Source organism: Andrographis paniculata, unplaced genomic scaffold (assembly GCF_009805555.1).
Source record: "Andrographis paniculata isolate CXL003 unplaced genomic scaffold, ASM980555v1 Contig87END, whole genome shotgun sequence".
Taxonomy (NCBI): domain Eukaryota; kingdom Viridiplantae; phylum Streptophyta; class Magnoliopsida; order Lamiales; family Acanthaceae; genus Andrographis; species Andrographis paniculata.
In genome coordinates this window covers 2237097-2263451 of record NW_026137625.1, presented here as the reverse complement: position 1 = coordinate 2263451, position 26355 = coordinate 2237097, and the positions used below count along the sequence as shown (strand labels likewise).

General features: G+C 29.7%; 2 protein-coding genes across 7 annotated transcripts; one reads left to right on the top strand and one right to left on the bottom strand.

Moving 5' to 3' along the window:
- The first annotated feature begins 455 nt into the window (after positions 1-455).
- Positions 456-5865, top strand: LOC127242606 (uncharacterized). Of its 5 annotated transcripts, XM_051262195.1 has the most exons (6): positions 456-616; positions 698-797; positions 1078-2333; positions 2686-2988; positions 3342-3433; positions 4789-5865. In XM_051262195.1, the coding sequence occupies exons 3-6, from the start codon at positions 1356-1358 to the stop codon at positions 5651-5653; spliced, it is 2238 nt and encodes a 745-aa protein (XP_051118152.1). In that variant the 5' UTR covers positions 456-616; positions 698-797; positions 1078-1355; the 3' UTR covers positions 5654-5865. The 5 variants fall into 5 exon arrangements, with proteins under 5 accessions (XP_051118152.1, XP_051118149.1, XP_051118150.1 ...); XM_051262192.1 differs by having other exon boundaries at positions 698-2333; XM_051262193.1 differs by having other exon boundaries at positions 456-626; positions 698-2333.
- A 3492-nt stretch (positions 5866-9357) lies between these two features.
- On the bottom strand, positions 9358-11254 carry LOC127242767 (protein ENHANCED DISEASE RESISTANCE 2-like). Of its 2 annotated transcripts, none has more exons than XM_051262455.1 (2): positions 11079-11254; positions 9358-10288 (listed from the first exon to the last, which is right to left on the bottom strand). In XM_051262455.1, exon 2 carries the CDS (start codon positions 10268-10270, stop codon positions 9461-9463), a length of 810 nt encoding a protein of 269 aa, XP_051118412.1. In that variant the 5' UTR covers positions 10271-10288; positions 11079-11254; the 3' UTR covers positions 9358-9460. The 2 variants fall into 2 exon arrangements, with proteins under 2 accessions (XP_051118412.1, XP_051118411.1); XM_051262454.1 differs by having other exon boundaries at positions 9358-10293; positions 11079-11252.
- Positions 11255-26355: the final 15101 nt, after the last annotated feature.

Here is a 26355-nt window from a genome sequence, read left to right as displayed (position 1 = left end):
TAAACAAAAAAACGCAAAATATCTTATTTAAGATATCAATTATCATTTGTTTATTTTATTAAAAAAAATTATTTAAGATATTTTGCGTCAATTTTAGACAAATAGAGTATTTCGTGCAAATTTTACATTAAATAAAACACAAATTATTTTGTACATTTTCACTGAGTGTTATATAATTTACCTTTATTTATTACAAATCAACTAACACCTCAATTAACCAAAAATTCAATTAAATTCGAGAGCAAATAGGGCACAACATTGAGTAAATCCATCATAAGTGTATTAATTAATTATAGTTATATTCATTAATGGCGTGATTAATTGGAAACAATAAATAATTAGCATTAAAGAATAATTACAATACATAAAGAAATAAAAAATAAAAAATAAAAAATAAAAATGGAAGCTTGAAATAGTTGCATTGGTTGAATTGAAAGCAAACAGTTTCGAGCGATTTTACAGGGCAGAGAAGAGAAGACCTCTCTCTTTCTCTCTCTCTCTCTCGCGCCGGCTGCTTATCTATCTGTAAGTATATGTGTATCTATATGCGGTGGTGCCTGCCTGTGTCAGAAGCGAGTCCCAGCTCCCATGTCTGCATCAATCATGGAGTGAAGGAGTGAGAAAGTGTAAAATTCGCATCAATTATACACTCTGTTTCCCCTTTTGTTTAATTTGTTTGTTTATTAATTTTTCTCAGAAAACAATCATCGAAATCTGTCGATAGACCCTTGCCCATGTTCGGCGACCAGACCAGATGTTTGGACGCTAGCCAACTTCTTTCCTACTTGTCTGCGCCTGTGCGATTCCTTTTTTTTCTTCTGTTTAATTTCTGGACTACTTCCGATGTGTACCTGAATCATCTGCATTGTGCTTTTGAGCCGTACCAATCAGAGGATTGTTTTCATTTTTTTTTTTACTTTTTTTTGTGAATTTTGTTTGGGGGAGGGAAGGAGAGGTTGTTAGTTCTACGCTTTTGGATTGTCAGATTCGGGCGTGTTTCGATTGCTTCGAATTTAATGTTGGAACTGAATGAATTTAATGCCCTCGATAATTTTAGCCCCTTCTTTTCTGGATTAGGGCAAACCTTTTTTCATCAATCGTGTTGACTGTAGCTGTAGCTCCTCGGTTGAATCTTTGGATTGATTTCTTTGGCGATTCGGTGCCAGTGACGCATCGGATTGGGTCAGCTTCGAGCTATATCTTTCTTGGAGGAAGCTGTGGGTTTCTGATCTGTCTGTTCTTCATACATTTTCGAAGGATTTAGCTTTATTGCAGAGAATCTGGAGAATTTGCAATCTAGGTTTAGTTTTTCCCTTTTCCAAGTGATGATGCGTTAGGGTTAGAGATTGTGAATAATGGCGACTTTGGTTCCCGGAGTTCTGTTGAAGCTACTGCAGCATATGAACACAGATGTGAAAGTTGCAGGAGAGCATCGATCTTCATTACTGCAGGTGGTGAGCATTGTTCCTGCACTGGCAGGAGGTGAGCTCTTCCCCAACCAAGGGTTTTATCTGAAGGTATCCGATTCCTCTCACGCTACATATGTATCGCTGCCTGATGAACACGATGATCTGATTCTTAGTGACAAGATTCAGTTGGGGCAATTCATTCATGTGGATAGGCTGGAGGCCGCCTCCCCGGTGCCGATTATGAGAGGGGTTAGGCCGGTGCCTGGCCGGCATCCTTGCGTGGGAACCCCCGAAGATATTGTTGCTACTCATTCGTTGGGATTCCTCAACAATAATGCCGATTCGTCTTCGCGGATGAAAATTATGGATAAAAGCAAGTCAGGATCGAGGCTTGATGCAGCAGTGAAGGATGTTAAAGTTAAGCCTTCCCCGTCGAGATTGAATGGTGGTTTGAAGGATGATAAGCCTGAGAAGAGAACTCCTGTGCTGACTCGATCGAAATCTCAGCTGTCGAAGCTGGCTGTGTCTTTGGATGTGAAGAAGGACTTTGCTGGGAAATTGAAGTCTGGGTCTGGGTCTAGGTCGATACCTACTTCCCCGACTAGTTGTTATTCGCTGCCTACTTCGTTTGAGAAGTTTTCTAATGGGATAAAGCACCAGGCAAAGATTAAAGGATTGGATAGAATGGAAAAGGCAAGTGCTAATGTGGGGTCGAAAGAAAAGCAAAGCCCAGTTCGCGGGGTGAGCTCGATTGGGAAGAAGCTTCCGAATATGAATCTAGTGAAGAATATTGTTCAGGGATTTGAATTAGGTCCTAAAGCCTTGAGAAAAAGCTGGGAAGGGAACATGGATGCCAAGAGTAGGGAAAGTCCTAGATTGAAAGTTAACAAGCAGGAGATGAAGTCGGAGGGTCGAAGTAATTCTGTAAGTTCTTTATTGTGCCGTAGCTGAATCTAAATCTATTGCATCTCTTGAATGGCTTGAACAATAAGACTATTGGGACTTACAATTTGATTGAATCACAACTTGTCTATTGTATTGTTCGATTTGAGTAGATGTATCTGATATTCTGATCACCATAATTGTAGAAACAGTTTATTTAAGGTGCACGGGTCCGTCTGAGTGTTTTGATGCTATTTGGTATAACTCATAAATGAGCTGATTGCGGCGGCTGCTTATTTTGGTCATTGCTTTGAAACTTTTATAATTCGTTTTACTCGATACTTTATCTTTGAAAGTATTCGTTTTTGTTTAGATTTATATTCTCATCACACAGGCACCGAGGAAATCAACAAGTGAAAAGTTGCCAACTAAAGAAGATTCTAAAAGCATATCTTCAAAATCCGCTAGAGAGGAAAGTAAAGTAAATTCGTCTGGGAAAAAGGCTTCGATCAATGGAGATACTCCTGAAAGTGCTAAATCAACTACGCGATCTTCTGTTGGAAAGAAGTCATCTGGAGATGCTGCTAATCATGGATTTCCAGGAAATTTGGTCAAGGTTTCTGTTGGCAGTCGGAGACTAACAGATGCAAGTGTTGCATGGGCCTCATTGCCATCTTCTCTTTCAAAGCTTGGGAAGGTACGGATTTCCACATTGTTTTGTCGTCCCTGTCTTCCTTACATGTATTCCCGTATTTTCCTGGCGGTATATTTGCACATATATCTAAAAACTTATAATATAATACACATTGTACTCAGTTTTTCTGTGATATATTGAATTTGATGTGGTAAGCTCAACTATGAGAACATACAAAAATTGAATGAAGAATTCGGCCTGATAAATTTAGATTTCTGGAGATATGTCAAATCTCTTTTAGCTTATGATAAGATTTGTTCTTTTAATTGAGCAAATATTTCAGCCGAGTATTAGCCTTCCAGCCTATTAATTTGCCTGGTTTCTCATTCTGGAATCATTGTGACCTGAATAATCAGGAAGTCCTGAAGCACAGAGACTCTGCACAGACAGCTGCTGTAGAAGCAATGCAAGAAGCTTCCATTGCGGAAACTCTGCTTCGATGCTTGAGGTATTTCCATACATGGATTTAAGAAAAGTTTGACATCCTTTAGGCTGAATCTACATTTATCTAATTTGATTGTGAACAATTATATGCTCTAGAAGAATTTGCTTCTGCATTACCTACCTTAAAAGTATGAAATTTGACTTACCTACCTTCTGAGTTTTTTCGACTATACTTATCTCAGTTTCATTTTTGCATATAGCCATTAGCTATAGAATTGATATTGAGCAAGTGCTTCTCAGTTTACAGTTGGTTTGAGACTTCGTCTCTTTAAATAGACCCCGTTCTCATGAAGTGTCTCCAACTTTATTTGTCACTACTAAATATGAACTGGTTGGTTTTGAGTTTGATGTCCCGAATTCTAGATCTCCATAAATCCTATCTAGTTGGCCAACAAAGAGAAAACTATATAGAGTGTCTGAGTGGTTTTCTACTACTGGTGACACTACTAGTTAGAACTCTGACCCTACCTCGAAAGATTGCAATAGTACCGAATCCCAGTATAATATATCTCTCAGTGGTCACTCATTATTTCTGTAAAACTTTTTATGCAAAGGTTACTTAGATATGTTTGTGGTTTTTGGAAGAGCTGTTTTGGAGAAACAATGAACGTTGTGATGCTCATGGAGCTTTAGCTTGAGCTCTTGTCTTTGTTTTTCTTCGGTTAAAATACCATCCTGAGGTAGAATATGTAGAATGGCATGTTTACTGGAAGCTTATCGGTTTCTCTGGCGTCTTCTAAATGCTTCTCTTTATGTTTATGTAAATAAAAATGAATATGTTGTTCTCTTGTAATCATGTGGCCCGAGCAGTTGTATTTAGGCAGTCTGTAATTTTTATGAATTCAAAACTTTCGAGTAAGTTCCATGTGCATAGTGGATATTATATTCAAACACTTTCGCTGAGAAAACATGGCTAGACCTTTCTTGCCGCAATTACTTTCTCAGTTTGATTAAGGCCAGGGCCATTGAAAAGTAGTAACTGTTCTTCGACGATCAAAAGGATTTAATCTGTAGAAAGACAATGCTGCTGTTATACTTAATTTTCTAGTGAACCTGTGAATAGCCAATCGAAGGTTTTCTCGATCTAACCTCACCAAACTAGCTGGTTTACTTGGGACAGTATTCCTTGTTACCTTTCTGCCAATTAAGATTTTGGACAATGTAAGGACTTGATCTATGGTTGTCCAGACATGTGTGATTCCTATTTACATAATTATTCGAGTTGTATGTCGCGAATGTCGTAAAGTTCCATGAACAAACTCTGTTTGACTGATAGTTTAGCAAAAGAACTATACTTATCACTTCAACTTCTCGAAAATATATGTATTTACGTAAAACCGTGTTTTTTTCCTCATGCAGTACATATTCCGAGCTTCGCTCGTCTGCAAAAGAAGACAATCCACAGCCTGCGGTGGAGCAATTCTTATCGCTACATTCAAGCTTGAACAAAGCTCATCTTGTTGCAGATTCCTTGTCCAAAACCCTCTGCGTCGACTCCTCAGATAATGAAGAAAACCAGTCGGAAGAAGCATTGAAGGTCACATCCGACGGACGGAAATCAGCCGCTTCTTGGGTCAATGCCGCATTAGCCACCAACTTGTCATCCTTTACAGTCTACACCAAACCAGTCCACAATGGCCCAGGCGCAGCGTCGTCTCCTACACCAGGTCAAAAAATTAATCAACCCGTTATAGTCCTAGAAAATGCAGCAGCCAAGAATGCGCCTCCGAAAACAGCAACAAAACTTCGTCAAACAACAAATTCGAAGAACTCTACGCGCAGGCCAAGTGACGGACCGGCAGCTAGCCAGAGTGCAAGAAGTTCTCCTCCGATCGAATGGGCCAAGGGAGACGGGCTCGATGAGGCTGTGGAGCTATCAGAAATGCTGCAGTCGGAGTCGCAGGATTGGTTCTTGAGATTCGTGGAGCGGTTCTTGGATGCAGATGTGGACACCTCGTCTGCTCTGTCGGATAATGGTCAGATAGCCGGAATGCTGAGCCAGCTCAAGAGCGTCAACGACTGGTTGGATGAGATCGGGACGGGGAAGGAAGATGAAACGCCGCACATATCAACGGAGACCGTCGATCGGATAAGGAAGAAGATTTACGAGTATCTTTTGACACATGTGGAATCAGCTGCAGCGGCACTTGGCGGCGGCGCACAGTCGTCGTTGTCGCCTCCGGCGATGTCGACGACAAATAATGAGACAAAAGGAAGAAGGTGAGAGATGGGGATTATTGATATATAAGAAAAAAGTGGGATTGAATATGGTGTGTTTGTTTGAATACTGCCAAGCAGTGGAAGAAGAAGAAGAAGGCACAAAAGATACAATAGATTTTTACATTTACATTTGAATATATTGGATCATGTTCTTGTGTATATACAGCAGCTTTGATGCAACCAACAAAAAAAAAGATTGATTGATTGATTGATTGATGATGATAGCCATTTTGATTGATGCATTTTGGGTGTTTGTAGGAACTTATCAGGAATTTAACCCTAAGCCCAGGATCTACCGTGTTGTCATAATTGAGATAAAAATAAAGTAAAATAAATCTAACCTTATTCCATTAGTATAGTCGAATACGGATATGCTAATAATTGAGGGTTTTGTGTTCTTCAAGTCTATGGCGCAACCCCTCCTGAGAAAACCGCTAGGGTTTCTGCTGTTACTCCCACGATGAGATATGGAACGTAATGGTTGTTGCGTCTAGACTTGGGATCACAACCCTATTTATATCCCTTATTATTAATTGGCCTCATCACCCAATTAATAAGTTACCGGGTTTCTGTACATTGGAGGCCCGCACTTACTAAATACATTTAAGTCCAATAAATTAATAGATCACTTAATATAGGCTTAATCTGACTGATAGCCCAAATAGTTACATTTAACCCACAATTGGATTTTTAATCCAACATGTTTATGTTTGTTTCTTGCATTTATATTTTATGTTTAAATAGTATCTAACGTTACAAATGCTTTTCCAATTTATAATGTATTATACAAATGTCATTCATTATTTTTATATTATATAATACTAATAAGGTTAATTTAGTATTTTTATTTTTATTTTTACTTTATCTTAATATAATATTAATATTTCTAAAATTTCGTGCAAAAAACAAATACATATATAGATATGAGACGTAGAGTGTATATTTATTTATTGAAAAATAGAAAGTAATATGCTAAATAATTTGTTCTTTGCTAATAATCATTTGATTGAAGAATTGCTTGTGTTGTGTAGATGGTCTCCAAAATTCTTATTACTGCATGCATGCAATGTCGAAATCCCACGATCAACAAGATATTCTTACCAAATGAGTAATACTATTATCTATCAATTCGGAATCCCTTATTTTGTCTTGTCTTGTCTTAAGAGGGCGACGACTACAGTGTTAAATGCTGAACAACACATTGTGTGCTATTAGATAATACATAATATTACTAACAACAATACATTGTATATGTTAATATAATACAAATACAACATATGAACAAAACATGCATGTTATAGTCTCAACGACACATAATATTACTATAGACAAACAACATACAATATCACTACACACCACAGATTGCATATGTTAATATAATATAAATGATACAACACATGCTATAGTCTCGTACAAAATACACAACCGTTGATTTTAGCACGTAACATACTTTTATACACCACACTTATTATTTAAAAACAATGCATACCTTTATTATACACAATATGTTATGTTGTATGTAATACTAATGCGTGCTGTTGGTATATATAACGCATGCTAATTTTTAACCACCCCCCACAGGAGAGAGTTTCCGAAAACAAAATTTTCTCACAATTAAAATTAAAATTAATTGGATTCCTTACTCAAAATGAAGGCAAAAACTCAACAAAGAAATACTATACAATTCAATCAATACTCCCTTCACATGGAATTACAGCTGACCAAAATATTTTAAATTCAAATATTCGATTTTAATCGAATCCAAATTTAAAATTTGATTGGATTTTCAGATCTATACTAAAAAATTAAACTAATTCGAAATTTGAAAGATAATATATTAATATATTTTATTATTATTAATATATAAGTCTAATATTTTAATAATATAATGTTTTAATAATAAAAAAAATTTAAAATTATTAATTACTTCCTCCAAGTCGCAAATGCACACTCGTGGGACGCCACTTGTATGCACCGACGTTGTTTCTTGCACGCTTGGCATGCCTCCAGGTTACTCCATTGACCATTTTGCGCGTATCACTTTTTGTAACGTGCCGAAAGCTGACACGTCCGGCGCCCAGGCCCAAAGGCCCAAGCCAACCTTCCCGTCAGCCAAATTTATTCTTACTTTTTTTTTTTTAGTCTGTCAGCTAAATTTAACCCATTACTGATTGATTTTGTGGCAAAATCAACCAATCAAACATTTAACTATTATTCTCTATTCAACACTGACTACCTTTATTACATTATCTCTCCTATTTTTCTTTTTAATTTCTAAATTAATTTAAAAAATATACCTCCAACTACATTTTTATTTTTATCAAATTTTCAATAAAATATTCATTTTTTTTAATCTGTGTACAGGACCCAAATATTTTGGAGGGAATACATATTAAATAGTTAGTTTTATTTCTCATGTATTTAATATTATAAAAGAATATTAAAAAAATAAAACAAAATATACAATTTTAATTTTTTTAAAAAAGAATTTTTCGGAATTTATTACTCCCTCTGTTCCGCGAGAAGGGTCGCGTTTGCTTTTTGCATGTAGATTTTTTAATATTAGTATTATATTGGATTGTAGTAAAAAAGACAAAAATACCTTTATTAGTATGGTGTAATATAAAAGTAATGACATTTGTGTAATATATTATAAGTTGAAAGAGTATTTATTATGTAAAATAAGTAGTATAATTACTAAAATAGAAAACGGTAACCTTGTCTTGGGACGAACGAAAATGAAAAATTGTAACCTTTCAATGGGACAGAGGCAGTATTATTTTTTCAATTTGGTAAAAAAAAAAAAAATTCAGATTTTCTGATCAATTTAAACTTAAGAAAATCCAAATCGGAAATTCAAATGTTATACCTGCTTTAACATATGTCCTTTGATTGTATTTAAGACGTGAGAGATGCAATACATGTGTTTGTTTTGGGGTTTAGATTTTGACTTGAATTGGAATAGTAAAATTTTTTAATTTGAATAATTATATAATGTGATATAAATAAGTATTGACGTGATGTTTTAAATATAAAATTAATTTTTAGTATAATATAAAAAATAAAAAAAACGTGTTCAATTTAATTTTTTTTTTTTAAAAAAATGAAATGAATAATCAATTTAAAATCCAAAACTTTATATTATATTGAAGACAAATTGACTAGAATCTATAGTTCGTCAGCTATCAAAACTTTATTATGTCATTCATTCAATTTGCTATTAGAAAAAAAAATAAAAAAATAATTTTTTTTTTTTTTTTTATGATATTAAAATTAAGGAATAAATAATGTTTCATACGTCTCAAAACAATAAAGATATAACAATAGACACATTTGAGATAGACATAGAAATTAAAAAATAATAATATTATATTGATAACGAATGTAAAAATATTTTTAAAAGACTGAAATGTCTATACTTTATATAATTATTATGAAAATATAAAGATAATTTTGTGAAAGAGTAGAATATTAGTTATCGAAAATAGAAATCGGACTATTATTTTAAAAATGACAAAATAAAACTATTGGTCTTAAAAAAAAAGAAGTATAAAAAAATGTGCATAAAAATAAGTCAGTAGACGTATAGAAAAAGCAAAATAAAAATATCTTCAACAGTTCAAGGTAGAGACCTGTTTCTTTATATCCTTCCTATATATATCTTTATTAATAACTTCACTTCAGAATTTATAAAAAAAAAAAAAATCATTATTTTACATTTATTATCATTTAATTCTTTCAATATAAATGTTACCATAATCATTTCACCTAAAAATTTTATTCCAATGAAAAGATACGATTAACTTACCAATCATTGCTCAATAGCCGCTCCTTGGGAGGGCAATTCGACCGGCTTCGCAGCAGCAGGATCGATCCCGGAAAATCTAACGGCTCCGAGCATCTGCTCCGGCAGCTCCGCTGCATCCTGACCCTCGATCACATAAGCCATATCAACGGTCATGGTTGCAAAGTATCCGAAGGCCAGACGAACAATGGCTGTCGAAAACATCGAAGATCCAACATCCATATCGACTTCAATAAAATCTTCGCCACGATAATACTTGCACGTAAGCCATTTCCCGATGAGGCAGATCGCCTGCCTCGCGACTGCTTTTTTCACAGCCCACGGTCCTTTCACGATGTTCACCATTAACTTCAGTCTCGAGTTCTTGAATCCATCGTCTCCGTTTAGGAACTTCTTGATCAGAGGATTTTCGTTGCTCTTTCTGCCATCCGTGTCGACAAAATACATGACGATGCTGTTGTTGTCGCTAGTCGGGAGCTGAAAATTAAAGGCCCACACGAAAGGCTTGCGGTGTTGCCGACTTTTGGTTTCGTCGAGGGCTCTTCGGATGTGGTTTTTGGGATTTTTCAGCAGCTCTGAAATCTTCGCCGGCCCTTTAATCCAGTCGAAGCCGAGAGGCTTAAGGAGATAGTCATCGCCGGGGATCTTCTCCTTTGTTTTCTGATACTGTGATCCTCTAACCATGAATATGTTTGCTGGAGGGGATATCCAGCAGTTTGAATCAGGGCAGTGTTCTGGATCGATATATGGAACCGAGCCTTTCGATTTCACTCGCTCGATCCATTCGTCCTCGCGGCTCTGTTCTGGATTTTCCATAGATAGATAAGCTCTCTCCTTCTCTACACAAAATTCCCACATTTGAGGATGAACATTAATAGAACAGTTGAATTGGTTCATTCATGGAGAAGAACTTGTTCAAGTAATCATATTCAGTTAGTTAAAGTTGGATTGAATGATTATGAAGATATCTATAATTTCATCCATTGAACCAATTCAAACTTTCATGGATGAATGCTAAAAGAGGCACCAGGATCAGAGGCATAACAATTAACAACTCTTCATTAATTTAAACAGTAAGGGGAACATTCCAGAAAATACAAGCAAAGAATCCAAACTGTAAAACACCTTCAAACTGTGAAATCCGAAACCCTAAGCGACAAAACTGGATCGAAATCTCTAAATAATCTTCATGCCTTTGCTTCACAACAGTAATAAAACCAAATCACACACAAAATTCAATCGCAACTTGCAAACCAGAGAGAACACCGAAAGGCATAGGCGATTTACTCCGGGAGGAATTAACACCAAAAGTCGAGGAAATTAAGCTCAATCAGTTCAGTTCCCAGCAACAACAAATAAAATGAACAACGAAGCGGTTGAACAGATACACGCAAAATACCACCAGAACTTGGATCTAAACCGTTAAAAATCTTCTTCGTTTTGTGCTTCACATCAGGAAAATAATAACAATAATAATAATCAACATACAAATGCATCAAAATACCAAAAGACGGAAGCAAAATAAGCTGAAGCAGTTCCTATAAACATAAGCAGTAGTAATGACTAATGAGAAACAGCGAAGCGGTAGAACATAATGACACAAAAATGGCGAAAATGGTCTCACCTCCGTCCGTCCGTCCAGTAAGGATGCTGATATCGCAAGGTATCAATGATACATATATATATATATATATGTAGCGAAGGAAGCGAAGGTAAGCGGCAAAGATGAAATCAGCTAACAATGGCGGTGTGGTCTGTCTTCTCTCGATAAAAAATACGTAGCGTAGTGTAATGTGTGTGTGTATATATATATATATATATAAATGAAGGAGCTGTGAATGACGAGACGACTCTCTGCGAACTGCCAACTCACTTAATTCATGTACTCCACTTTTCGTTGACTCCGTTTATGTGTGGTTGTAAGTAAAATAATTTTAAGGGTATACTATTTTTTTTGTGTGACCCTTTCATTTTAGTTCTATAAGTGGAATCTATAGCCTTTGGCGAGTCATACGGGTATCTTTGGCATTGGAGAATTAAAATAACAAAAAATTTTTATTTATAAGACTAGTTTGAGATAGACTCCACTCACGAAACTAAAATGATAAGAGTGTCAGTTACAGAACTAAAAAAAACAGTTTACAATAGTTTAAAATATTATCTTACTCCAAATTGTATGTCTCAATTTTAGTAAAAGTATAATTAATAGATAATTAAAAATATATTTGTAAGGTTGGAGTTTACTTTTTTATTTCTTAATATTAATATTATAATGAATTTCAGTGAAAAAGACAAAAGTATTGAGTAATACAAAAGTAATGATATTTGTTTAATATAATGTAAGTTAGAAGTGTATTTATTATATTAGGTAGGTATACAATTACTAAATTAGGAAATAGTAACTTTGTTATAGAACGGACGAAAATAAAAAATGACAATATTTCAATTGGATGGAAAAATATTAATAAATAATTATCTTATAATATAAATAATTATAGATTAAAATTAAAATAATTAATTAATTTAATTAAAATTTAAAAAATTATAAATTAAAAAATTTAAATTGAGATTAAGGTGTGTAAATATTTTTTAAGAAATAAAAATGACATAAAATGTGAGATGGACAAAAACGACAATATAAATATAATAGGTGGAAGAGAGAGAGAGTAATATTTTTTTTATATTAGATATAAAGAACTTTCTACGTAATATTAAAAATAATAAATGTTTATAACATATTAATTTTTTTTAAAAAAAAATATGTAAAAAAGTAATACAAAAAGAAGATACCTGAACTTTTGAAAACTTTTTGAAGCTTTGAATATTTAAAAATAATAATAATTTTAATATTTTTGTTATTTGTAGTTTAAATATAAATAAATTGTATATATATATAATAAGATATTTATAATTTATGTAAAAGTTGAAGGGTATGTTGGTATTACTGTATAATTATTTATAATTTAATAAAATAAATGAATACTATTGAGTAAGACAAACTAAAATAATAAAAATAATATTTTCAATTGAAATAAAAAATATGATATTTTGATATAATATTTTAAAAAAAAGTTAAATAATGCCAAAATCTTGCTGTGTAATAAGACATTTCTCTGATTTGTTATATATGGCTATAGTTTACTTTGGATAGATAAAAAAATACATTACATAAAATAAGACCATACAAGGATATTGTATAAATATAAAGAATACATCATATAAAGATAACAATACACAATATATAAATAATATTAATATGATACAAATACAACATATAATGTAGGACATGCAATCCGGCTGTTGGTGCAGTCTTGATGTTATAAAAAAAATTAGGATCATCCTGACTTTTATATTGATAATCCGATCATTTTAATTGTTAATCAATTGTTAATTTTAATCGAGAGTATTTTAGATATTTAAAAAAAATAATTCAATGGTCCTTAATTAAGAAAAAAATAATTATGTTAACTAAATTTGTTATTGTTGAACACAAAAAATAATAATAATAAATAATGGCAGTAAGATTCTGGATGGTCTGCATATAAGTCAAACGGCCCAGAAGTCGGGCAAAAAGAAGCCAGACAAGAAAGAATGATCGGCCGATACGGAGGTCGGACAAGACAAGGTCGGGCATGGAGATCGGACGTGATAAGGTCGGGCAAAGAAGTGGTATCGGTAGACGCGGAGGTCTGTCAAGACGAAGGTCGGGCAGAGAAGAAGTATCGGCAGACGCAAAATGAAGGTCGGGCATAGAAGAAGTATCGGCAGGCGCGGAGGTCTGTCAAGACAAAGGTCGGGCAAAGAAGTGTCAAAAAGATAGTCTGTTGAACCAGTTGTCCATCTAAGGAGATAAGACAAACAGAACCGGTCGGTTGGTTCGCTGTCGGATGGTTTGTGGTCGGTTGGTTCGCTGTCGGATGGTTTGTGGTCGGTTGGTCCGGTCGGATGGTCCGTAGTCGGTTGTCTCGCGGTCGGACCAAATGAGGTCGGACGGAGGACGGCTGATACGGCGATCGGTCGAAAGAGTAAGTCGGGCGAAGGACGGTTACTACGCAGGTCGGACCAAGTGAGGTCGGACGAGGAAGAATGAGACGGGCAATACGAGGTCGGACAAGAGACCAGATGGTGGTTGCTTGATGGGGCGGCCAATGAATCGTTTGGTCTAGCGACCAGTCTAAGAAGCCAGAGGTTATTGCTGGACGGTTGAGTAGTCGGTCGGGACCAGCCGCTCATTTAAGGCGGTGAAGTTTTCAGAAGCGGTCGGCCGAGACAGTTGAGTGCTGTAACTGGCACGAGCGGTTGGTGAGTGGGTTTAACATACGTGTCGACAGAAGAGGACTTTCTGGGCGGTTGATAGCGGTTGTTGTAACCGACCAGACGGCGGTTCAAACCGTTTCTTTAAAGGGTTTTAAATAGGTCTGTTCCTCCTGACCTAAGAAACAATCTTCAATCGACATCAAATTCAAGAGAATTGCTTTTGGTGATCACCACTTTATTTTCCAGTTTTTATTTTATATTTTTCTATTTTATTTATGTATGCTGCAGTGTTTAGATATTTTTAATCTCAAACACTAATTATATCAAATTCGAAGATAATTCCCTATTTTCGAATTTTACTTTTTATTGTTGAAAAAATACGTCAACCCTTATATTTGAAAACATAATGTTACTCAAAATTTTACAAACATTCTCAATTAATTATTTAAATGAAAAAACGTATACATCAACGTCGCAATGATGCATGCAATTATCATATATAATGTCGTTATAATACTATTATAATTTTTTTATGAAATGTTATCTTTGTACGATTTGTTGGAATAATGTGTAAATAAATACAATGTGAGGCAATTTTTCAGCAAGACGGATTATTTACTATAATAGAATAAGCTAGACTTTATATTTTCTAAAAATTTGTTAATTAATCAAATGTAACATCAATTAATGCAAATATTTTCGAAAACAATTAATCATTTTTATTTTAATGATGTATTTATGTATTATTTTAGAGCATATTTATATTTCTTAATAAAAATCAATTTAATATTTCTTCCGTAATTAATAAATACATACAAATGATATTCTCCCTCCGTCCCACATAATTTGTCTCTATTTTCTATTTTGGAAATATGATTATCCACTTTAATCACATTTTAAGTAATTAAACTATTTACTTGTCTTAATCTTAATCTATAATTATTTTTACTAAATAATAATTATTTCTACTAATACATTTCTTAATTGCTTACTAATTATATTTTACCTAAATTCTCATATCTACAGTAACACGTCCAAAATATATGGGACGGAGGGAGTATAAAATATGTGTATATATGCTATTTAAAATGTTAGATTATGCTCAAGTATTTTTTAAATAATACTACCTCCGTCCGGCTCTAAGGGTCCAATTTACTTTTTGCATGAGAGTGTTGTTGTTTCCGACTTCGTCGAGAGTCCCGTTGTTTTCGACTATAATTCAGTTGATAACACTGCTTCTGATTGCATGGTGGACAATTGTGGCTGCATTATCTTGAATCTCTCTTTGCAAACTCAACTTGTTTCACTTGAGTTTGAGAAGAGATGTTGAGATATTTTAGTTATTTAGTTTTAGATTGAATTTATTTTTTTTATATTTTGGTTTTATTCATTAGGTTTAAGTTTATCGAGTTTGTATATTATATTATGATTCAGTAGTTTCTAATTGCGACTATTGATATGTTGAATGACTAAGACGATCATGATTCACGTATCTATAGAACATGATGTTCATTAGGTAAAGCTATGATGTAATATAAGTTCGACAACATGTTACTTCCGCAATGGATGAAAAAGAAAAAAAAAAAAGCTTACCGCGTTCTGGATTTTTTTGAATATTTTCTTCTTTCACGGCGTACTAGATCTCGCCGGAATGTATATTCATTTTGTTCCATATTGTTTCATGCTCTGAGTTTCCTGCTATATTTTTTCTTCAAACGACATCGACGGAGAATATGGAGTTCGTTCTTTTTTTTTATACTGTGAACTTATCTAGATTATGATTATGACCAACACTACCTATATTTGCATTCTCTTGATTTATTATATGAAACAAATTACACATCGAATCCTACTTACAATATTATCCGTTGATTATTAATCACATCCAACGACTGTAAATTATTATGGACGGTCCTAAATAATTGAATCAAGATGATACCCAAATTGCATCCAACACATTATATAAAAATAATTAAAAGCATTTGAATTATGTTAGCATAATTTAAAGGCAATATATGAATCAACGATTAATAACATAGTCTCACACAACCCATACTACAATTGATGCGATACAAGAAGTGTATCAGTATAATATTTATATATTTTTATTTAACACAATATGTATTGCGTTTAATAAAAAGATTTAATATTTAACTATCTTATATTGCGTTAGCACTATAACCACTCTTATATACATTATTTTTATCCTATATTTATTTTGTTATTTTGATATATTTTCGAAATTAATTTATCTATTTTTAATAATTATAGTACTCATATGCATTAAAATAAAAAAGGAAAAAATCTTACACCCCTCATATGCATTAAAATAAAAAAATAAAAAATCTTACACCTTATTATTACAACCTGATCATCAATATAATTTAACTGCATTCTAAAATATATTTGGAGGTAAAAGTGTACATTCATTTTCCTAATTCTACTATCTACATTTTTATAGTCCCTGTATTAGATATTTTAAAATAGTAAAAATTTTGAATTTGAATAATTGTATGATATGATATAAATAGGTGTTGATGTGATGTTTTGAATATAAAATTGATTTTCAATATAATATAAAAAATTAAAAAATATGTGTTTGATTTGATATTTTTGAAGAAAAAAAATGGGATGAATAGTATATTTAAAATCTAATCTCCCAGACTCTAAATAAATAGTACTCCTTCGTCCCAAATATTTTGGGCTTATTATTGTAGATATGAGAATTTAAATAAAGTATAATGAATAGGCAATTAAGAAGTGTATTAGTAAAAATAATTATAGATTTAAGATAAGTAAACAGTTTAATTAAAATTTAAAAAATTATAAAATTTAAAATATGATTAAAATGCATAATTATATTTTTAAAAATAGAAAAAACAAATTATATGGAACGGACTAAAATAAAAAATAAGAATAAATTATGTACGTGGAACGGAGGTAGTATTATTATATATCGATAAAAAGGCATCAAAAAGTATATTGATCGAATTGTTCGAAAAATGGGACCATTAACAGTGACTTTAGCCAATTGTTTCAAAAATTTTGACATGACATTTTACTTATAATAATTTAAATAATCGCATATATCAAAATAAATTATTTTATCGTATCATCAAATTACTATTGAGGTAATTCCTTTTTACATTGAATGATTTAACAATACACTTCATCTCAAAATTTTCAATTTAAATTATTACTCCCTCCGTCTCATGTAATATGAGTGTATTACTGTAGACACTGGAATTTAAGTAAAGTATAATTAGTAAGTAATTAAGAAATATATTAGTAAAAATAATTATAGATTAAGATTAAGATAAGTAAATAGTTTAATTAAAATTAAGAAAATTATAAAATTTAAAATTTAAAATACGATTAAAGTACATAATTATATTTCCAAAAATAAAAAAGATAAATTATGTGGGACAGACGACAAAAATAAAAAATAGAGACAAATTATGTGGAATGGATGAAGTATTATTTTTATATAAGTGGACAAATTTCTGTTGTGAGCCTTTTCCTACACTCCACCGCCACATGCAATTTCAATTCATTGCTTGTGTTATTATACATTAGTTATATATACATATATATATATATATATATCAATGATCAATTTTTTTAATTTTTACTATTTAAATTTTGTATTTTTTAAAAATAATATATTTTTTCTTCTCATAAAATATTTGATTAAATAATATTTTAATATCAAATTTAAACTAAATTTTTTTCGAACTCAATAAAAAAAAAACACACCGAGAAACATAGCTGAAAGAATTAGATTTTTGTTCAAATTGAAAAATCAGATATATTTATTATTTTGAGCAAGTGATGATAAAACATGTAATTTATTTTACTTCATTCGTCCCAAAACTATAGTCTGGGTCGTGTTTGACACGAGATTTAAAGAATATTGATATTATATTGGTAATGGGTAAAAAAATACGGGTAAAAGACTTTTTTGCCCTTGTCAATATATTAGTGTAAAAAATAGTGGCAATTGTGTAATAATAATGAAAAAATAAGGATAGTTTTACAGTGATATGATTATTTATGAAATGAAACTGTTGTTTTAAAATAGACAAAAATGGTAAATAGAATTACTATATTTTAAAATGGATGAAATATATTTTTAAGTTATTCAATCAATATAAAATATTAACTTATAAAAATTGATTGAATCTGAAGAGACAGATGTTTATATAATCAACAATATAATAGAGATATTAACAAGACAACGGCACGGGGGCTTGGAACCCCAAGCACCCTATCAAAATTTTTTTATTATTTTTAATTTAGGATATTTTAAAATTTTTGTATATATATACATTATTTACAAAATTTTTTTTCTTTTATATTTTAAAAACAATTTATAAAAACTTACTCAATAAAACTAGAGATAAAATAATAATAACAAACTATCAAAATCATACAAATTTTAAAGGGTAAACTGTTTTTTTAGTCACGTAACTGGAGCCTGTCGCAAACTAATCTCATAAGTGAAAATTTTTTGCTGTTTTAGTCCTCCGGCGTCGGAGATGCCCGCGTGGCTTGCCGGAGGTGACGTGTCCGCCAGGTGTCGCTGATCTGGCGGACACGTGGATTTTTTTAATTTTTTTTTCAGTTTTTAAATTTTTTTTAAAAACTTATTTTTAATTTATGTTAAATTTTATTTGTATTTTTTTATTTTTTTTATTTGGTCAAATTAAAAAAAATTTAAAAAATGAAAAAAAAAATAAATCCACGTGTCCGCCAGGTGTCGCTGACTTGGCGGGACACCTGGCTGACACGTCACCTCCGGCGAGCCACGCGGGCGTCTTCGGCACCGGAGGACTAAAACAGCGAAATTTTTTACTTATAGGACTAGTTTGCGACAGGCTTCACTTACAGGACTAAAATGATAAAGGGGTCTAATTACGGGACTAAAAAAACAGTTTACCCAATTTAAAAAAAAAAAAAGAATTGTGCCAAGAATTAAATCAAACAAAAGTAATTGAACAGAAGTAGTATATACTAACATTCGAAGGCTTTATTGGAATATATGTAGATATAGATATTTTTAGAGTTTTTTTTTTTTTTCGTTATTTATTAATACTATATATATTTTTCTTATAAAGAAATATATATATATTATTAAATAGTTATTTTTTGAGTTTTAAAAATTTTCAAGGTTTTATTTTTTATTTTTTTAAAAAAACTAATATTTCGTGAAATAATGTACAAGAAGAAAATTATATCTCTTGCTGTTTCCAACCCAATAAAAAATATTATTTTTACTATTTTCGTCTATTTTATTTAAAAAATTATTTTCTATTATCCTAAAAATAATCTTACATTTATACCGAAATACTTTTAACTTTTACGATATATCACAAATATAATATTATACATATGCATAAAGTACAACTGACAAAAATATTGAATCATCTTACATACTTATACTAATTAATAAAAAATAATTATTTCGTTGTGATTTGAAATGTAATATTAATTTAAATTTGGATTTGAATTTAATAATATTTTAATTTGATATTTTATAAAAAAAATAATATATTTCTATTGAAAAATATAATATTACTTCCTGCATCCTTTATAATTATGTTAGATTTTATTTTTTGGGTGCTCATTAAACTTATGTACAATTATTCACTAATAATTTTATTATTTATATTTTAATAAAAAATAATCAATTTTCACTATTTTTATACTTATCACATTATACTTTTATTATGTTTTAATAATTTTTATAATACTTCTACTTTACTTTTTACATACCTATTTTTATATTAATGTATTATTCGTCTCGTCTCATTTAATTTGTCTACTCTTTTTATTATCAAATGTCCTGTATAATTTATCATTTTTTTTTTGAAAATATAATTATACACTTTAATCACATTATAAAATTCATTTTTTTTTAATTAAACTATTTAATTATCTTAATCTTAATTTATAATTATATTTATTAAATCATAATTATTTTTATTAATACCAATAACACAATTTTTATTTTAGCATATTTTATTTTATTTGACATATTTCTACATTTGTAAACCTTATTAATTCAAAATATACTTAATAAATAAAATTAATTTAATCAACTTTATAATATATTGTATATTAGGTAAGATTCAATCAAAACTTTTTATCTTTTTCATTAATAAGCAAATATTTTTGTAACTTCTCATCTTTTCTAAAATTATTTTATATTAATTATAAATAAATAAATATTTATTTAACTTCTGGTCTTTTGTAACACGTTTTTATATTTTAATAAAACGGTACAATACACCTCGTGTTTTATTTAGTACATAAAATCTCCTTGTGTTAAATTTAAAACTAATATTTGGTTGTAAATACAGATTTAAATTAGCAAATTTTATACAAATAAAAGAGTAAAATATCTTAAATAGTCTTTTTTGAATAAAATAAATAAATAAGTAATCAATCATTTTTTTTATAATTTTTGTAAAAATAAAATAAAAAATTATCTAAAAAAAATATATAAATGAAACTACTAGAAAATTATGGGATTGTTGCGAAAAATTGTTGCCGAATGATCTATTGTCACAATTTTTACTGAAATTTTAATAAAAATTATATATAAATTAATCATCGCGGAGCTCCGCAATACTCCTTGTTACAATAATTAATTTTTCCTATTTGTCGCGGACGGCCGCAACAAACTAGAAATAGATATATTGTTTCCAATTTTTTTGCAACTTTCTGTGACAATAGTTTTAAATAAAAATTATTTTCAATGCAATAATTGCGGTTGTCCGCGACATATAAGGAATAAATATATTGTTTTCAAATTTGTTACAGCTTTTCACGAAAATAATTTTAAATAAAAAATTACTTTTATACACATTGTTGCGGTTCGTATAAAACTTGCATAATTAGGTTCGTATTATACTGAAACATCAACTTTGAACGAAGATGATGTTTTGTAAAAATTTTACTTGAATACAAGAAAAATTTGTGCAATAATTATTTTTTGCATTTTTACTAAAATATAAAGGAATACTATATAATTTACCTTATACAAGATTTTATTTTGTAAAAAAATATATTTATATATTTTATTAAGATATTATTTTAAAAATATCTAAAATATATTTTTATTTTTTTAATTATATATATTTATTTTTATTTTAAAAGTGTCAATAATATCACTAATATAAAATGATATAATAATTTATTATTAATAATAATTAAACTTTACTTTTTTTTATTTGTCCGCAAGAGTTAGTTTATATTTTATAGTATTGTATTTAATATTATAAATATTCTTATATATGTATATATTTATACAAATGTCATATATCATAATATATTAATAAACATATTTTTACTATTTTTTATTTTTATTATATTTTAATATGATAATTAATACGAAGAATTCAAACACAAAAAATAAATGTAATTTTTACCGGTGAACAGAACGGAAAGAGTATTATCTTAAATATCATATGACAAAATTGAAAGGATCGTTTGTTTCCTAAGTAACAAGTAATATTTTTTTCTAAATATATTTATATAGTTTGGGCTTTGTCTACACTTATTTGGTATTCTCTCAGTCCCATTTATCATGTTCATATTGCCGTTTCTGTCGGTCTCACATTTTATGTTACTTTTTATTTTTGGAAAATGATTGTCCATCTTAATTTTATTTTAAATTTTCTAATTTACACTAATTTAAATTTTAATTAAACTAATTAGTTATTGTAATTTTAATCTATAATGATTTATATTATATGTTAATTATTTTCATTAATACATTCTTAATTATTTATTAATTATATTTATCATAAATTCTCGTGTCTATATTATTTATTTATTTTTTTAAAATATCATATTAAATACTACTCCCTCCCTCCCACATACCATGTCCATGTTGTCATTTATGTCCGTCTCACATATCATGTCACTTTCCTTTTATCCTTTTTTGAAAAATGATTACACACTTTAATCTCATTTTAAACTTTTTAATTTAATTTTTTTTATTTTAATTAAACTAATTAGTTATCTTAATCTTAATTTATAATTATTTATATTATCGGATAATTATTTTCGCTAATACATTCTTAATTATCTACTAATTATATCCCTTCTAAAATACAGTATCTACAGTGTAGCTAGCAGACATGGTATGTGAGACGGAAGGAGTATTCTTATATTTTTTCTCTCACCAAACATCAAATCAATACTAATATTTTATTATTTTTTAAAATTTTCAAAATTTTAAGAATCTCCAAAACCCTCTTTCTAGCCTTTAATTGTGGACCACATTTATTGAGAAAAGCGATCCATCGAGCGCTGATGCTGGTGCATTAATTAATTTATATAAACGTTACGTCATCTGTCCATATCACTCACCATATTACGTGTTCAATGGACTAACTATTAATAAATAATAATTATTATTTAATCATACATATTGACATTGAAATTGAATGATATATAATTAATTTTATTAAAAAAAATTCTCCTCTGTAAATTTCTAAAAGTACGGATGTTTCAAATAAAATATTTATTAATTCAAAGACAAGTTTTGTGGCCGAAACGACTCAAAACATGAGAATAAAATTGAAGTCGAGATAGTTACACGTCAATATTATTGACTAAGTATAGTAAGTGGTGGAACTGTTCAAATGTGTATATCAACGTCGGCCGCTAGTACACTGTATAATGTTTACTACGAAAGATTCAAAACTAGAAGCTACATGTAACGTCTCTCTTGAATTGTGTTGAGTTTCTGTCATTTTATGAGTTTTTTCACTGAGATAATCGGTTATTTAATCGATGAAATTTAATTTTAGAAAATCAAATTCAAAATTTACGCAATCGATTAATTGGTGAGTGAAAATGCAACAGACCGATTAACCAAATTAATCGGTTATTATATATTTATTGGATATGAGGTTTGATTGATGTTTTGGCTATTTTGCTGGTCTCAAGACAAACTAAATTGTACAGCCCTAAGTTAAATTCGGGTATATGACCTAAATTGTAGGATTATTTGGATAAAATTTTATCCGGTAGATAAATTTATTATAATCTCAATTGGAATCTTTAAAATTAGCATAAATTACAACCGTTTCAAATGGAATGTCTGAAATTAAAATAAATTACGATCGTTTCAAACGGAAAGTTTAAAATTAAAATAAATTACGACCGTCTTAAACGGAAGGTTTAAAATTAATGTAAATTATGTCGGTAATTAATGTCGTTATTATGATCATAATTAATCTCATGTCATTTTAGACAAGTGGAGACTGGTCTCCCTCCATTTTAAAATCCACCAACAATATTCTCTCCTCCTCATGTCCTCTCTTTTGGCTTTCCGGAAACCTCGTCAGTTCAGTCCTCTCTTGCTTTTGTTTGCCAGAACTCCAACGATCAGAAGTGTTACTCTTATCCGAGATGGAAACTGTTTTATCTTTGAATTAGAACGTTAGCCGCCGAACGTATTACCGGGATTTATCTAATTTTTGGATAAAAGATTCATCATCGACTCGATTTCATATTATTTTTTTATTCTCGCAATATTCATTTAAACTGACAATTAGTTCAGGACCATGCTGAATTAATAAAAACCATTGATCGATATTGTTGAGATATTTTAGATATTTGGTTTTCGATTTAGTAGATTTATATTTAGATTTGGTCTTATCCATAAATTGTTCGGCTCATAGTCAAATATTACATTTGTTCGGCTCTAAGAGTCTCATTCACTTTTTGCATGTTCATTTTTCAATATTAATTATTATATCAAAACGTATTACAAATAAAAAAAAAGTCCAAAAATATTTTCGTTACTGTCTTATAATACTAATATAATGACATTTGTACCAAAAAATTATACAAATATAATGATATTTTTAATATTAAGTACAATGACACAAAAAATAAATGTGACTCTTAGAAGAGGGCGGAGAGAGTATCTTTCTTTTTTTTTTTCTTTTTTTTTTTTATCAATATTTTTGTCTCAATTGTTGTAACTATATGACCTCAAATCCATATTTTTAGGGGTGAGCAAAATATTCGAAATTCGAAAATCCGATCCAAATCAAACCGAAATTTAAAATTTGGTTTGGATTTATCGGATTGATTCGGATTGAATTTTTAACAAATTTTGAATTTTCGGATCATATCGGATCGGATCGGTATACTTAAAATCCGAACCAATCCGAAATCCGAAATATAATATTTTAATATATTTTTTTATTATATATATTTAACATTTTATTAAAAAAATTATATTTTAATATAAAAAACTCAAAATTATTAATTATATTTTAATATATTTACTTTTATATATTATATATATATATTTAATATTATAAAATAATAATAAAATATAAAAGAAATTTACAAATTAAAAATATTTAGAATTTTGGATTTTTCGGTTTGGTTCGAATTTTTTAGTTCGAATTTTAAATTTTCGAATTTAGGTTATTTCGGTTCATTTCGGATTGATTTTTTCAAAAAATTTCAAAATTTCGGATCGGAACAGAAAATCCGAATGATCAGCCCTACGTATTTTTGTGTCAATTGTTGTAACTATATGACCTCAAAACCTTATAATTTGTCATCCATGTTTCTTGTTTTCTCATTACTATTTATGCGTACTATCAATCTTGTAGTTGCTACTTTTCAAGTGATAAATTTCTAGTTAAATTTAATAGTTTGCAAATTAGGTTCGACAAAATAATTTACACTAAGGGTGTGTTTGTTTGGGGGATTGGATTGGATTTACACTATTCATCCAATTTTTTTTTTTTCCTAAAAACATCAGATCAAACACCTATTTTTCATTTTTTATATTATACTAAAAATCAATTTTAAATTCAAAACATAACATCAACACCTATTTATATCACATCATACAACTATTCAAATTCAAAATTTTCACTATTCAAATCCCAACTCAAAATCCAAACCCCCAAACAAACACACCCAAGTGAATCATGTGTGATAGACAAAATTCGGAGACATTGGATATTTGAATCCATAAGTTTACTGTTACAAATTCACCCTATGCCATCAGATTTTTTCTTACGGTACTGTATATTTTTATTATGCATATTATTATCTTATTTATTATATATTTTAACAGCATGTTATAAATATTTTAAATTTTAAAAGAAATTTATCTTGAAATATGGATGGAATATGGACACGCATTAATTATGTGCACGTGTCCAATTGTACACTTGAAATATAAATTAGAATGTATGGTTGTGTTTAGTCTTTTAATTTTGTGATATTTTTATTATATGTTATTAGAAATTATTACAGTAGATGCGTTTCTTTTGGTTGAGTTTCGTAAATTTTGGTTTGAATTTAGTATTAAAATAATATTTGATGAGATATTTTATAAGAAGAAAAAATATATTTTATTGAGAAACGCAGAATACAAATAGTAAAATTTGAGAAAATTGAGATAAAGAAACATACCGTATAGGTAAAAATATTTTTTTATTATTTTAATTACTTTGTGAGTATTAAGAAATCTTAATTATTTTATTTTATAAAAAATTATGTAAATGTAAAGGAACAAGCATGGTTTGGATTTTGAGATAAGATTTGAATAGTAAAAGTTTTGAATTTGAATAGTTGTATGATGTGATATATACGTGTTATGTGATGTTTTGAATGGAAAATTGACTTTTAGTATAATATAAAAAATAAAAAATAAGTGTTTGATTTGATATTTTTTTGGGGAAAAAAAAGAGATGAATAATGAATTTAAAATCCTATCCTCCAAACAAACACACCCTAAATTTGATTTACATATATAATTATATCATTGGCACACTTTATCAATAATAATTTTTTTTTATAAATACCCTTACTTTATATCACATTATTAATTTTACACCAAAAAATAAGAGCAAAAATATCATTATACTACTTTTAACTACTAGCGCACCAAAAGTAAATATTTACTTTGTGTGTGAACGGAAGGAGTATAAAACATTGAATAATTGGAATAAGATTTATTGAACCCTTAAAATTATTAAAAAGCATTTATACATATAACTTAATCATTGAAATATAATTAGTGTTAAAGTTTTTATTCACCACAAAATAAAATCAATATATATTTAAATATTATGTTTATATATATATATATATATACTTCCTAGATTTTATTTAATTCATTATTGCATTCATACATCTTAAGTAGGGGTGTCAAAATTAAACTCCGACCTGAAAAATCGAACTTATTTGATCAGAAATTTTTCAGGTTTGGGTTTGGGTATTTCGGGTTTGCAAAAAATTGGGTTGACGTGAGCCTGAAACAAAAAAATTCGTGTCGTGTTCGGGTCGGATTTCGGGTTGACTTGATAAGCCGAAATGTAAAAATCAGGTCAAGTTTTGGGTTTAGTGTTTCGGGTTAACCTGAAATAATTTATTATTAATAATTTAATTTATAGTATTTATATTATTTTAAATATAAAATAATATAAAAATTAAATAAAAATAATTTTTTTTAGGTTAATTTAATTTTTAAAAGTTTTCGAGTCTATTTCGTGTCAGGTTCGTTCGGATTTTGGGTGACCTGAAACTAAATCAGGTCAACCTAAACTCGACCTGAAAGAATTCGTGTCATGCTCGAGTCTAGAGTTTCAGGT

What these genes read in the sequence shown, in the direction of transcription:
- LOC127242606 (XM_051262195.1), top strand. Translation starts at nt 1,356, where the DNA reads ATGGCGACTTTGGTTCCCGGAGTTCTGTTGAAGCTACTGCAGCATATG. An exon ending in CGGAGGGTCGAAGTAATTCT is followed by an intron (nt 2,334 to 2,685) that starts GTAAGTTCTTTA and finishes CTCATCACACAG; the next exon opens with GCACCGAGGAAATCAACAAG. An exon ending in ACTCTGCTTCGATGCTTGAG is followed by an intron (nt 3,434 to 4,788) that starts GTATTTCCATAC and finishes TTCCTCATGCAG; the next exon opens with TACATATTCCGAGCTTCGCT.
- LOC127242767 (XM_051262455.1), bottom strand. Translation starts at nt 10,270, where the DNA reads ATGGAAAATCCAGAACAGAGCCGCGAGGACGAATGGATCGAGCGAGTG.